This window comes from Henckelia pumila, chromosome 1 (genome assembly GCF_033568475.1).
Source record: "Henckelia pumila isolate YLH828 chromosome 1, ASM3356847v2, whole genome shotgun sequence".
Taxonomy (NCBI): domain Eukaryota; kingdom Viridiplantae; phylum Streptophyta; class Magnoliopsida; order Lamiales; family Gesneriaceae; genus Henckelia; species Henckelia pumila.
The window spans coordinates 118,322,948-118,337,584 of NC_133120.1; the positions used below are offsets into that span (position 1 = coordinate 118,322,948).

The 14,637-nt window shown below is 33.6% G+C and overlaps 1 protein-coding gene across 1 annotated transcript; it reads left to right on the top strand.

Moving 5' to 3' along the window:
* The first annotated feature begins 7,459 nt into the window (after nucleotides 1–7,459).
* On the top strand, nucleotides 7,460–10,158 carry LOC140874598 (caffeoylshikimate esterase). The gene is made up of 8 exons (XM_073277913.1): nucleotides 7,460–7,829; nucleotides 7,938–7,967; nucleotides 8,528–8,657; nucleotides 8,790–8,936; nucleotides 9,182–9,312; nucleotides 9,492–9,629; nucleotides 9,728–9,826; nucleotides 9,925–10,158. Exons 1-8 carry the CDS (start codon nucleotides 7,545–7,547, stop codon nucleotides 10,141–10,143), a joined length of 1,179 nt encoding a protein of 392 aa, XP_073134014.1. The 5' UTR covers nucleotides 7,460–7,544; the 3' UTR covers nucleotides 10,144–10,158.
* Nucleotides 10,159–14,637: the final 4,479 nt, after the last annotated feature.

The following is a 14,637-nucleotide window of genomic DNA, read 5'->3' on the forward strand; positions in this document are numbered from 1 at the left end:
AAATGACGATTCCTATGGAATTAACTAGTAATCAGAATGAGATGAAATTAATTCCTTTTGAAGAAATAAGAGAAGAATTGCAAAAGCTGAAAAGTGAAGTAGCAAGGACGATGTCTTAGATTCATATTGGAGCAATCCAAATAATGATCAAAACTACTTTCAAAGAAGGAATAGATTCCCCCATAGACATCGTAGTATGCGATAAAAGAATGGGAAATATACAAGACGCTGTTCTGGAAACTATCTCAAAAAATTTATGTGCAGAAAAAATTGTAGGAGTTATTTACCCAAGAATAGCCTACAATTTAGCTGACAGATACTTTAGTCGTGCCTTAACATTGCATCAAAATTTGAAGGAAAAATGATTAATGAAGGAATGTAATAGACCATATTCTATTACATGTCAAATTTCATATGCTCTTTCTAATACCCATCATTCAGAATTATTTATTAGAGATGAGTTTATTGAAATCCCAGAGATTTTCGGAAAAGTTGCTCAAGCAATCTACAACCAAAACTAGGTGCAAAGAACCAACCAGACTGCCCTAGTGGATAAATCAGAAATACAGAAACAAAAACAGCAATTGGACCAGAGAGAAAACATCGAGTTTCCCTTAATTCAGGAAACAGACATTCAAATTCAATACAAACAAGTTCTATACAGAGATCCTAAAATAGAATCCCGAAGTTGCTATAGAAGTTCATTGTAGCACATTTTAAACAGATTTTAAACCTTTTATTTTTTCCATGTGGGACAGGGGTCTCACAGACCCCGCGCGGAGACCCCTTGCTTTATTTTTAAATTTTTTTTTTGTTTTAATTGATCAAATGGTTTTCTTTTCTTTTTAAAAAAAAAATTTTATTTCCTTTTTTAAATTGCATGGTCAGATTATTTGTAATTTGCCTTTTTTTTTTATTTGTTATGCAAATATTTCTTCCTCTTTATTTTTTAAATTGATCAAACAACTATATTTTGTTGTTGGTAATTTGTTTTAATTATTTGTACTTTTTTAAATTTCTTAATTTCGTGTATTTTTTGAATTTTTTGTAATATTTATATTTTAATTATTTGAAATTTTAATTTCTTTTAATTATGTAAATTTATTTTGTGTTTAAATAAATATATATTTAATGAAATAAAAAATTAATATTTCAATATCATATCTACAACATCATCTCACCCTTGCAGAATCGAACAATGAAGTTATCATCGCTGACATCATCCTGCAAATGAAGTTACCAACTTACTCACACCATCGCTGACATCATCATGCAAATGAAGTTATCAACTTACTCACACCAACTTCATCTTACCAATGAACATGTTCTTAGTATTTTTTAGGTGACAACTGTTGGATCATAAATCCAACGTTGGGCTGTAAATAATTATGTGTTGTGGACTGTCAAATAAAGTTAGCTCATAAAAGCGATCTAAATAAAGTTTCGGTTTATTTGGGCTTTAATGTATCTAATAGGGTGTGGCCTTTAATGTGTAGAGACTAGTGGACTTTTCTATTTGATTGATGGGCTTAAATAGAATCCCAAATTATAAATAAAGGGTTATGGTCCCCAGATCACACGACGTCTACATCGACACAGTCATTCTATTCTATTTCCATCGATAGTTAGAGAGCGTGAGAGAACTGAAGGAACTCTCAAAGCAAATCTTGTTGATCTGGAAGGCCAAACCATGCAGATTTACAATGGTATCAATTGTTAAGAATTAAGGTACGCTTCCGCTTAAGTTTACAGTATTTAATTTAACATGATGATTCTGAATTTAAGTTTATGGGGAATTTTTTCTAACAAGTGGTATCAGAGACACTCATGTTTAAATCATTGAGATACGGTTTATATTCGATTTGATTTAATCGAAAACGGGAAAATTCGAATTTTTCAGTCCAGATTATTTTTATATATTTCGGATTTTTTTTTAAAAAAAAAAAAAAACTGGAAAATTCGAATTAGGGTTTCAGGGCCGCCGGAACTCGTGCTAATCGGCCGTCCTATCGGCCGTTTCCGGCAGCGGGGTGTGAGGCGTTTTGTTTACCATGAACAAACGCCCAAATTAGAACCAATTTTTGGCCAGATTCCGTCATAAAGTCGCCGGATTTCGAAGCCGAAGTATCGCCTGTCATGGTTGCGGGCTTCGAATCTTTCGGGTCCATTTTCCGGCAAATACAGGGACTATCGGAATGGATATTGGTATCATGGTGGTCGTCTCTTTGTGGGCTACCAGTGGATGGTCGGAATTCGGCCGGAGGAATGGCGGTGGCGGCGCAATAAGCATGAAGATGATGATGGGTTAGGGTTTCGGCCCATTTTCGAAAATTCGAAATTTAAAAAAAAAAAAAAAATTTTTAAAATTCAAGGAAACGAAAAAATTTCAGATTTTTTGGTAAATATTTCTAACCCATCACATTTTTTTTTGGATAAAGTTTGATTCGGTTATAAACCCATTTTATTTTGGATTTTTAGGATAATTTGACTTAAAATTTATATTTTCAATTATTCAAATAATGATAAGGCTATTTTTATATTTTAAAATGAGTTGATTAAAATCAATTTATTTTGAAATATAAAAAGTTGTGTATATGTAATTTTTATGAGTATTAATCGGCCCTAAGAAAGATTAATATTTAATATGATTACATATGTGTTTATATAAGGGTAAAATTGTGATAGTTATTCGGTTTTCATGTGAATAATAATCGGCCCAAAGGAAGATTATTATTTTATATGTTATTTACTATCAATTTTCGGTATCCCTTATGAGGTTTGCATTCATGGGTCAATTAATTTTTTGAATATACGGGAATCTAACCCGAAAAGATCACCCATGACCAGTAAATTGTCTGATTTGCCCGCCAGTCGGCATTGATCTTACGATCAATGGTTAAATAATTAAATTTGGCCAAAATACTTAAAATTTATTTTTTAAGAAAAGGGTCATTTTTTTATATATATTAAATTTTAATAAAGGAACATTTAAGGTATATATATTTTGGGATAAATTGATTGAAGCAACATATCGCCAAAGTGACCTCTATTTTGGAAATTAATTTGTTTTGAAATATAAAAGGTTTTGTACATGTAACTTATGTGAATAATTAATCGGCCCAAAGGAATGTTATTATTTAACAGAATTACATGTGCAGTTGTGGTAATAAATATGTGATTATTATTTGGTTTTACATATGAATAATAAATCGGCCCAAAGAAAGATTTATTATTTGATATGTTTTTATGATCAGTATTTAATTACTACACCAAGATATCATTTGCAAGTTAATATTTTGTCCAAAGATGAAATATTAATGGAGTGTCCGGTATCTTGAGATGGGAATTACCTTTATTTAAATTTATTATTGATTATTTGGATATTTTTTTGGGAGCATATTTAATTTATTGATAATTTTCTGTTCAGTTATTATTTGAATATTTCTGTTAGTTTTATTATCCACATCAACTTTATTATTACTTTCAAAGATGTTTGTTACTTCAAGTTATGAAAAAGTAAACATCTTGATAGTTCTTGGAATAATGATCAAAGATAATGCAATAAAGATTGATTCAAGCATACCTTTATAAACTAGAGTACCTCTTTTGAAAGGAGGGAGATAGAAAGGTATGAGAAATTAAATTGCATGTTTGATGATCATTAAGGTAGTCATTTATGAATCATTAGGGAAATTTTTTTTAAAAGATATAACTACAGTTAAGAATCACCTTAAAAATATTGAAAATGAGGTTTTTCAAGAATGAAATGGTGGATTTTGTACGTTCTCGACAACTTCACTTTCAATGAGGTATAAAGATAAATGATTAAGGATAAAGTAAGCTGCAGATATAACACTTCAAAAGAAACAACAAAAAAAACCGAGTTAATCGGAAAATAATAATTGTTTCTTCTGTAAAGTTAAAAGGCTCATGAAAATAAAGTTTCTAAATTTGGTTTGTTTTAAGGTTAATTTATCTTTGATGTCACATATGATGGATAGATTTTGGTGCTATCATCAGTGTGTCTATGCGGGGTTATTATTATTATTGCTAAAGTTCAAGTGACGATGAAAGATTCATCACTGTACAATGACAAAATAGTTAAAGTTGAAATAATTGAAAATTTAAGATTATTGTTAAAACCTGAGTTTTATTTGAATCTAAATGAAACATTTGTTGTACCGACTTTCAGGCGAAATAATTTTTATTTCTATTTTGGGCAAATTCGGTTTATCTTGCTCATTTGGAAATGAAAATTTAGGTTGTTTCATGATTCAAAATTGGTTGGCTCTGGTTCTTCATCTCGTTACAATAATCTTTCTTCGGTTGATACAATTGTTTCATTTAATGAGTCCCTGCATTTAAGTTTACAAGACTCAAAGATGAAAATAAGTAAATGAGAATTCAGTTATGTCGTAACATGAGATATTATCCGGATGGAGAATAAAGAAACTTATGTATGACGAAATTCTCAATCCTTTAAATTTAACATCTTTTGATATTTTTGTTAAATGTATAAAGGGAAAACAAACAAATTAAAGGAGATTTGAAGTCAACAAAAAATTGGATGTCTATGAACTTATAAATATGGATATTAGTGGGTCTTCCAAATGGTTTTTTGGAATGATCAACAATGATTTATATTGTTCATAGATGATTATTTTAGATATGACTTTTATATCTCATTTATGGAAAAACACTAATGACTGCAGCATATATCCTTAACAAAGTTTGATTAAAGTGATTCTTCAAGATCTAAGGGGTAAAAGTTTTATGGTCCCACAATTAATTTGATTTTCAGTTAGGAAAATGCTTGGTTTTTTATGATGTCGAGTTTGTGGGGGGAGATAAAGTTTGAAAATTTTTTTTAAGGAAGAATATTTTAATATTCTCACAGGTGTTATTGACATTGATCAAAATTATATTTTTGACTTTGTTCAAAAACATAATACGGTAAGACAATTTAGGTAAATCTCTCATTCAAGAAATATTCTAAAAGAACAAACTCTTACATCTCAAAAACCTTGTCATTATTGAGTTCCACTCGAGAGAGAAGAAATACAGTCTTAGGTATTTTGATTGTATTTTTCCAAGAGAATAAGGTCAACATTGACATGATAGAAAATGATTTTATCAATTTCTATCAAGTCATAAAAATTCTAACTCTCGAAATGGATTGATGTCAATATAAAGAGATAAAATCTTTGAAAGACAATGACATTTGATATCTTGTCTCATTGCCTAAAGTGTGAAGTTCATTGGTTCTAAATGGATATTTAAAACCATGAATATTCAAAAGGTAATATGAGAGATATAAGACTTATTTTGTCATTCATAGATTTTACACAGTTAGGACATCAATGATAAAGGGTCTTTTTCTTGAGTTTCTTTGAAAGACTATTCAGAAATATATTGACATAGTACTGAATTTTAATTAATGATATTTTTACATTTCATCATGTGAACATCTCGTTTGGTTTTGAGATGAATTTGGTCGATGATTGTATATATCATAAGGTCTGTGGGAGTAAATATTTTTTCTGATTTTCTATGTAATGATAGCATACTCGCTAACAATGATATAGATATGTTGCATGACACCAAGAGATTTCTAGCTAATAATTTTGAGTTGAACTATCTTGATGATGCATCTTTTGTACTGGGTATCTAGATATATTTGGATCGCTCTCGATGTATTCTTGGATTATCACGGAAAAGCTATATCGAGTAAGTTTTAAAGCGATATGGGATGCAAGATTGTAAACCAGTTGATACCCTGAGTTGAGGGAGACAATTTAGTCTCAACCAGTGCCCTAATAATGATTTAAAGAAAAGAAATACAAAATATTCTTTACGACTTAGCAGTAAAGAATCTAATGTATTGCTAAGGTATATACACGTAAAGCTTTTGTCTACGTGACTGGGATGTTGGACAAATATTTAAATAATTCAGAAGTAGGCTATTGAAAAATAGTCAATTATGTATTATGGAATTTACAAAAAAAAAATAAAAAAAATTATATGCTCACATATCAGAGGTCAGATCGGTTTTGAGATCATTTGGTATACTGACTCTGATTTAAGGGATGCCTAGATTGTGTGAAAGCTATGTTGGACTATTTAAATCTATTGTCAATAGGTGTCATTTAACAAAAGAGTACTAAAAAGTCACTTGTTATAGTCTTTTTTGTCATGACAGTAGATTTTATAGTGTGTTATAAAGCATCCAATCAAGTTTCTGATTGTTGAAGTAAGAGTTCAGAGTGAATAATGTCTATAAAGCACATCGGTACAAACTTCATGATTGTAGATCCATTTGCTAAGTGACTATCACCCAAAAGGTTTTATGTGCACATTATTTGTATGGGTGTTTTGTCATTTAAGGATATTCAGTTTTAGTGGGAGTTTGTAATTTTAAATGCTTTTATAGACATATTTCGGTTATTCGGTTTTTGGTTTATGGATATATTAGGAAAGGTTATTTCTGCAGAAATAAAAGTTTTGGTTTATTCACACTCTGACTCTATTATGGTTGATTTCACTAAGGTTTAAGGGTGGACCAGTTGGAAATAGGCATGTTAAGATCACATTACATGAAATTTCCATGCTACACATCCACATCATAATTCATGTCGTTCAGTTATCTGGCATATGTGACCATTGAAGGGTCGAGTTACGATAAATGTGACAAAGACCTATTTGATCCTATGTTAGTATGATTGATGGACCGGATTAGCAGTAGATACATTTCGATAATGACAGGGAAGTTGAGCTCATTTGGTTATTTTGCAAAACATAATTATAAAGTTTCACATATAGCCCAGTGGGAGATTGTTGGATCATAAATCCAACGTTGGGCTTATATGTAAATAATTATGTGTTGTGGACTGTCAAATAAAGTTAGCCCATAAAAGTGATCTAAATAAAGTTTTGATTTATTTGGGCTTTAATGTATCTAATAGGGTGTGAAATTTAATGTGTAGATACTAGTGGACTTTTCTATTTGATTGATGGGCTTAAATAGAATCCCAAATTATAAATAAAGGGTTATGGTTCCCAGATCACACGACTTCTACATCGACATCGACACAGTCATTCTATTATATTTCCATCGACGTGAGAGAACTGAAGGAAATCTCAAAGCAAATCGTGTTGATCTCGAAGGCCAAACCATGCAGATTTACATCGGTATCAATTGTTAAGAATTAAGGTACGCTTTCGCTTAAGTTTACAATATTTAATCTTAATGATTTAACATGATGATTCTGGGTTTAAGTTTACGGGAAATTTTCCCTAACAACACCAACAAACATATGTGAAGTGAGCAGTGATATTATTGTTACGAAATTATATTTATTGGCCGGTGTTTCGTGTTTGGTTCCAAATCACTATTTCACATTTCTATTGCATATTTTTTTTTTTTTTGCCTGTGTTCGGATGCACGTTTTTTTTTGCCAATAGAGAAGACTTTTTTAAGCACAGTGGAGTGTACATAAATAAATGGAAAGTGATTCGTTCGCTTTACCAATAAACAAGTATTCCCTATGGATCTCGCTTTGTGTTCAACTTCCCGGCCGCTCTCGCCGGAAAATGGCCACTATTTTTGGATTCCCGTCAGACCCATTACTCTACGGCGGACTTTGGGTCCAAAACCTACATTTACGAGGCGAGCAGCGATCGTAATGGCCCAGCAAAAGAAGAAAATCGATGGCGTGAGTGATCAGCTGAACTCTATCGCTTCGCAGAATTTGGATCACGCCATGGCTCGCAGAAGGGTGCGATCTGCTTTTAGTAATGTTCAGCAGCAGCTTGATCATATATTGTTTAAGGTAGTGTTTTGAATTTGACCGTACGAACTTCTGTTTGTTTGTATGCGACTAGTGCTTAGTGACTCAGTTCATTTTTTCTTTTTCTTTCTATCTTGGTTTGATGAGCAGATGGCTCCAGCTGGGATCAGAACAGAGGAGGTAAGTTGTACTAAGCTTTGGTATCAATCATCATTTAGATACACTGGAGGATCAAGACTGATCGGGATTTATATTCTAATAGCTATTTGACATATTTTGGGAATTTAGACATTTAGATTAGATAGTGTTTGGGATGAAGCTCCTCTCGGTTTTTCTTTCACAAAATTTTGTGAACCAAAGGCAGAGAAGAGCACCCTCCCAACCACTACCTTAGAAATATTATCCTTGTCTGGCTGTTTTGGACTAGAATCTTATGCTATTTGGTTATTTTGGATACAAGAGGTTTTAGGTTATTTAGTAGAATATGAAAGTGTATTCCTCCGTGTTTAGCCATTGATTTTCTTGAAGAACTGAATATCTGGGGTGAAACTGGCAATCTAACTTGTGAGCTTCTTATTTGAATGTCTGTGAAAGAATTGTGCTGGCTAGCCATCGATTCATATACAGCATTTCCAAAAGCTAGCAGCACAGTAGCTTCTATTTAAAGTTGCGTTTTTTTTGTGACAATTGAAAGAAAGTTATCTTCCAATTCTTGATATCGAGTGCAAATATTTGTATAGTGGTATGAGATCAATTCAAACAGACAAGAAATTTTCTGCAAAAGCTGGTTGCCGAAGCCTGGTGTACGAATCAAAGGGGCCTTGTGTTTCTGTCATGGATATGGTGATACCTGCACTTTTTTCTTTGAAGGTTTGTCGTTCTTCATCTAATGTAATGCGTCTTTGTTCCTCTTTAGATACGATTGGCGCCCGACTGACTTAACTTTAAACAAACTGTTCTATTTGATTGTCTTGAAATTGTATCTTATCTTCTGAGTTTCAGGCATTGCCAAACACATCGCTTCGTCAGGTTACGGAGTCTATGCAATTGACCATCCGGGCTTTGGTCTATCGGAAGGATTGCATGGCTATGTTCCGTCTTTTGATGGGATAGTCGATAATGTCAATGAACAATTCAAGATAATGAAAGGTGAGTGCCTGCTTCTCTATGGTCTCCCTTGATTCAGTTCCAAATTCAGGTAAAATTCACGTGTAGGGACAGAATTAGGACATTGAGTTGGGAAGCCATAATCATAATTTCTATGTGTCAACTGTATCCATATTTGGATGTTTATTTCAGAGTTCTTACTTTGATTCTTCATTAGGGTAGACTTTTATACTTATTCCTTTAAGACAAGTCACACCATAATGTAATTAACTAATTATGATACACAGGGAGGCCAGAAATTCGAGGACTCCCCCGATTCATATTTGGTCAGTCCATGGGCGGAGCGGTTGCAATCGAAGCACTTCTCAAGGCACCAAAAGAATGGGATGGCATTGTGCTTGTAGCTCCAATGTGTAAAGTAATTAATTCATCATATCTTTTTGTTTCTACTTTGAAAAGAGCTTTTGCATTACAAAGTCTTGGATATAAGTTTGACCCAAAACCAAACTTTGCTCGGAATATCGAACTTTTCTTGACGAAATATGACAGGGATAAGCTGTCTATGAAATGGAATCTGATGCCAGTTTTTCTAATCAGATTTCGAAGGAAATGTCACCCCCTCTTCCGCTGCAGAAAATCCTAATATTACTCTCCGAGCTTATGCCAAAAGCAAAGCTTGTTCCCCAGAAAGATTTAGCGGAGCTGGCGTTCAGAGAACTCAAAAAAAGACAAATGGTATATTTCAAACTGTTAGTTTATTTGAGAAATGTCATAGCAACACAATGCATTTCAATTTTCAAACTGTAACACTTTCCGAGTTTATTTATTTTTAGGCTCCATACAATGTGATCAGCTACAGTGATCAAACACGACTCAGGACTGCTGTGGAGCTACTGAACGCGACAAAATTTATCGAGTCACAGGTGAATAAGGTCAGGACCGTATCATTTCTCCATCGATATGTTACATCCATCGTATGTTCCGCTATTTTCTTGAGAACGAGTGTTTAATTTTCGAGGTGTCGTCTCAGGTTGCATCTCCTATGCTCATTCTTCATGGAGCTGCTGACAAAGTGACTGATCCTGTCGTGAGTAAATTCTTATATGAAAATGCTTCGAGCAAAGATAAAACTCTGAAGCTTTATGAAGATGGGTTTCACTGCATTCTTGAAGGGGAACCAGATGACAGGATTTTGACTGTTCTTGGTGACATCGTTGCATGGCTTGATTCAAGAACATCAATAAAGTAGTGGTTTAACCTTTTTTTTCTTTTGTTAGAAACTATATTTATTTTGCCTCTCGTAGGGTCATTGGTAAATTTGGTGGAGTTGAGAACATTTTTTTCCTATACAAGTTTAACCTCAATATATATTAAATCAGGGACAGTTCCGTTTGAAAAAGTTCTTATAATTCGTTTATGTATAAGTGCTTTTTTTAAAAAAAACTTTATAAAATATTTTAAATTTTTTAAAAATAAATAGGTGCTTGGACAAATATTTCAAAAATATTTTAATATTTCAAAAATAATATTCTTTATCATTGCATTTCATAGTTCTATTCCTAAAACATTTAAAAACACCTCTCAATTAATTTTTTAAAAATTATTCTTGGAGAATATTTTTTAAAAAATATTTTTTAAAATAATTTTATACAAATTTTGTCCAAACACATACTTTAAGTTCTTTTTCATTTATAAAATACTAAAAATGTTTTCAAAAGTACACATCCAAATGAACTTAAAAAAAAATTGACAGATTAAAAATTTTAGTAAATAAATAATTTAGATATTTACCGCAATAAATTAATTAAAAAAATGAGGCTGACATCATGATTTGATTGGTGGGGAACCTTCTTGGGAAAAGTTGGGAAATAAGAATTTGATCCCATAAAATTTATAGGTAATTGAGGATCTGAGATACATGTTTTTTCGTTTCTTTGGTGGGATCATTTATTTATATATTAAATTTCTCGAAAATTAATAAGCTATATGATGATGTCGAAATTTTCCTCCGTGTTCGGTCTGGTAGAGCGGATCTCCAAATCTTCACAAAATTGGGGCGGGTCGGGCACGACAGAGCTATGCACAGACAGAAGCTAAAATTAGGGGGCGCCGAAGGTATTTCGGCATGACCCCTCCGATGCCTAAGTCAGTGCTCGAAAGTGAAAGAGCTTGACAAAAAGTAAGAACAAGAGAATATGCGTGCGTGAGTGTGTGAACAAGAAGTGAATAGAAGAGATGAATGTATAAAACCATAAGAAATATCTGTATTTATAGGGGATTGGAGGGCTAGGTTACCTTGTCAAGGTAGAACATGTGTTAGAGTAGGACTCTAATTGATGAGTCTGAAATCATATCAAATTTTGGATTCATAAGATATTGTCCTTATCTGTTGCAGATCTTCATGTGTCCGAGAGTACTGGAAGGTTCTAGATATTGGGCCCTTCCTGGGCCCGGGTTGGGCTCCAACCATACCAGTTAGGGCTCAAGTCCATGAATTTATGATTATGACCATATTCCATAACAGGACTATCCCAGACTGGGCTTCTCATAAAATAAGACTAGATGAGCCTCAAAGTATCTTTTTCGGACATGGGTTATCGGGTTCGGGTCGAACCAGACCCATATATTTTTAGGGACATCAATAGTACCTCTCCCTTCTGGTCTTAAGAAAGTATGAAGTTTAGACCATGTGGTCTGGTCTGATCCCGAGCCCATGCAAGAACTCTTATATTAACCAAGTACAAGTAACATTCCCGAATCGGATGGGCTTTTGATGGAGGCCACGAGTGGCATGGTAGCCTGGTAGGTGCCGAGCTTGGTCGGACTTATGAATTTGACCACAAATTGCGTGTTAAGTGCCGATCTAGTCGGGCTTTTGAGATAACCACGAATGGCGTGATGAGTGCCGAACTTATCGTGCTTTAATTTTGACCATGAATGGCATGGTGAGTGCCGACTGATCGGGCTTTAATTTGACCACGAATGGCGTGGTGAGTGCCGAACTGATCGGGCTTTGATTTGACCACGAATGGCGTGGTGAGTACCAAACTGGTCGGGATTTAATTTTGACCACGAATGGCGTGGTGAGTGCCGAACTGATCGGACTTTAATTTTGACCACGAATGGCGTGGTGAGTGCCGAACTGATCATGCTTTAATTTGACCACGAATGGCGTGGTGAGTGCCGAACTGATCGGGCTTTGATTTGACCACGAATGGCGTGGTGAGTGCCGAACGGATCGGGCTTTGATTTGACCACGAATGGCGTGGTGAGTACCGAACTGATCGGGCTTTGATTTGACCACGAATGGCGTGGTGAGTGCCGAACTGATCGGGCTTTGATTTGACCACGAATGGCATGGTGAGTGCAGAACTCGTCGGGCTTCAATTTTGACCACGAATAGCGTGGTGAGTGCCGAACTCGTCGGGCTTCAATTTTGAACACGAATGGCATGGTGAGTGCCGAACTGATTGGGCTTTAATTTGACCACGAATGGCGTGGTGAGTGCTGAACTGATCGGGCTTTGATTTGACCACGAATGGCATGGTGATCAGTGCCGGACTGATCGGGTTTTTGTGATTCGCCAAGCTGTGTTGGGCTTATAAAGTGTCGAGTCATAGAGTGGGCCTTAGTACTAGATTGCATGCCCGATATCGTAAAATAGGGCCTTATTGGGAGATCACATGCCCGATGTGATATAATTGGGCATTACAGCGAGATTGCATGTCCGATATCTGTAAAATAACCCAAACAAAAATACAAGACAATAGGAGTCCAATACCATATTGGATCAATTAATAAATTCACATAAAAAATTTATTATGAGATAACTTAAATTAATTAAAAAACTTATCTTTTATTTCTCGAGTTGTCAAGTAGGCTTGACTAGGTTGTCACAAGGTGTCAAGCTAAGATATTCGATGGTAAAAGTAACATGGGCTAAGTCCCCGCAAAATCCATGTAGCCAAGCATAATATGTTTTGAGTTATGTACCAAAAAATGAAACCATAGCAGAAGTAATCTAAAATAATAATAATTTAGATGAATGAAATGAAGAAAAAATTATTATAATATACAAATTCATGAAAATGGTGAAATCTGAAACTGTTGAAACTTTTCACATCAGTGGTAACAATAAAATATCTTTGTAAGTGAAAAACTAAAGATTGATAAAATCGAAAGTAATAAAATCATTTATCACGGGTTTAAAAATTGAGATTGTGTAGCTCGAGATAATATTATTATCATGTATTGATAAAATAAACAAAACTAACATTAGTATTTAATGTGCATGATTCCAAAAAATATTCCCAACAATAATAAAATCAAATGTAAACAACCTAACATACAACTACGAAATTGGTCATGACAATCGATCATCCTTTTATCCAATAATTAATTCAATAAATAAATAATTGGATAACATGCAATGACAACATAATTAAAAGATAAAATCAAAATTTATCTAATATATTCATAAAATCATATCTTATCATCAATTGTATCAAAATAATTAATTTTATAAAATCTAATCTAACGGATAAAATTTATAAATTTTTCAAAAATTCAAATTTATCCAAAAATCAATTTTAAAAATTTTGGACTCAAACAATTTGACCCGATGCCTCGTGGACCAATCAAAAACAATTTTTGATCGGACCAAAAACTAAAATTTCAAAAATTTAAAATTCTTTAAAAAAATAAAATTTTAATTTTCCGGGCTGCCCGGGACGTTCCCGGGCAGCCCCGCCTCCACATGGGATAAGGCTGCCCACGTGGAGCTGGGCATCTCGTCGCTGCCCTTGGGCAGCACCGTGGGCTGGCAGCGATCCAATCGTTGCCCATGATGCCCTTCTTAGATATTTTAAAAATTTTTATTTTGTTTAAAAAACCGAGGCTAAAAATTTTGTACAATCGATTAATTTTAATCGTTTGATCTGAGAACAACCTGTCTCTGACGCCACTGTTGGAACACGTTTCAGATCAGTGTGATCTGATACCCAGAGCAGTGGAAGTTTAAAATTTTTATTTTCTTATATGAAACGATTCCATATCGTGGGTATCAAATCTTAACGATTAAAATCAACATGTAAAATAATAATAACAATTATAATTTTACCTCTTCAAGCTATGACTTGATTATGGACACCAACAGAATTTTCTGCTCTTGTTGTAAATCCCAGGAACTGATGACTCGCTCGATCAATATCCTGAATTAGGTCCACGAACAGAAAACTAAAACCCTCTGATTGATTGCACTAGAAATCAATCAGATGTTTATCAAAGAGATTAAACAGATTTGATCTGTCAATTCAGAATGTAATTTTTCAGAAAAATCACAGACTGAATTCTCTCAAAAAGAAGAAGGGAATTTCGAAAATCCCCTTAGAAAATATATTGTGATTTTCGAAAATTGCAAGGTTGGAATGATACTGTTTTTCAAAAATTACATATATATATTTATAATTTCTAGACTGGATTAAGTTATATGTCTATTAGGACACTAACTCCTTAGGGCCCATAATCCATAACTTAAGCCCAACAAGCCAAGCCTGTTATTATAGAAATTAATATAAAATTCATCATGACTCCGATTGATAAACTGATTTTACCAATGTGCACAGAAACCATTTCTGCACCTTTTAAAGTCAAGATAATTTTTCTTAATTCGAATTCAGTGATTTCCAAAAATGCCCATCCCTATGTCATTTTAGGAAATTTCACTCCTTTTAGTTAAGAAGTC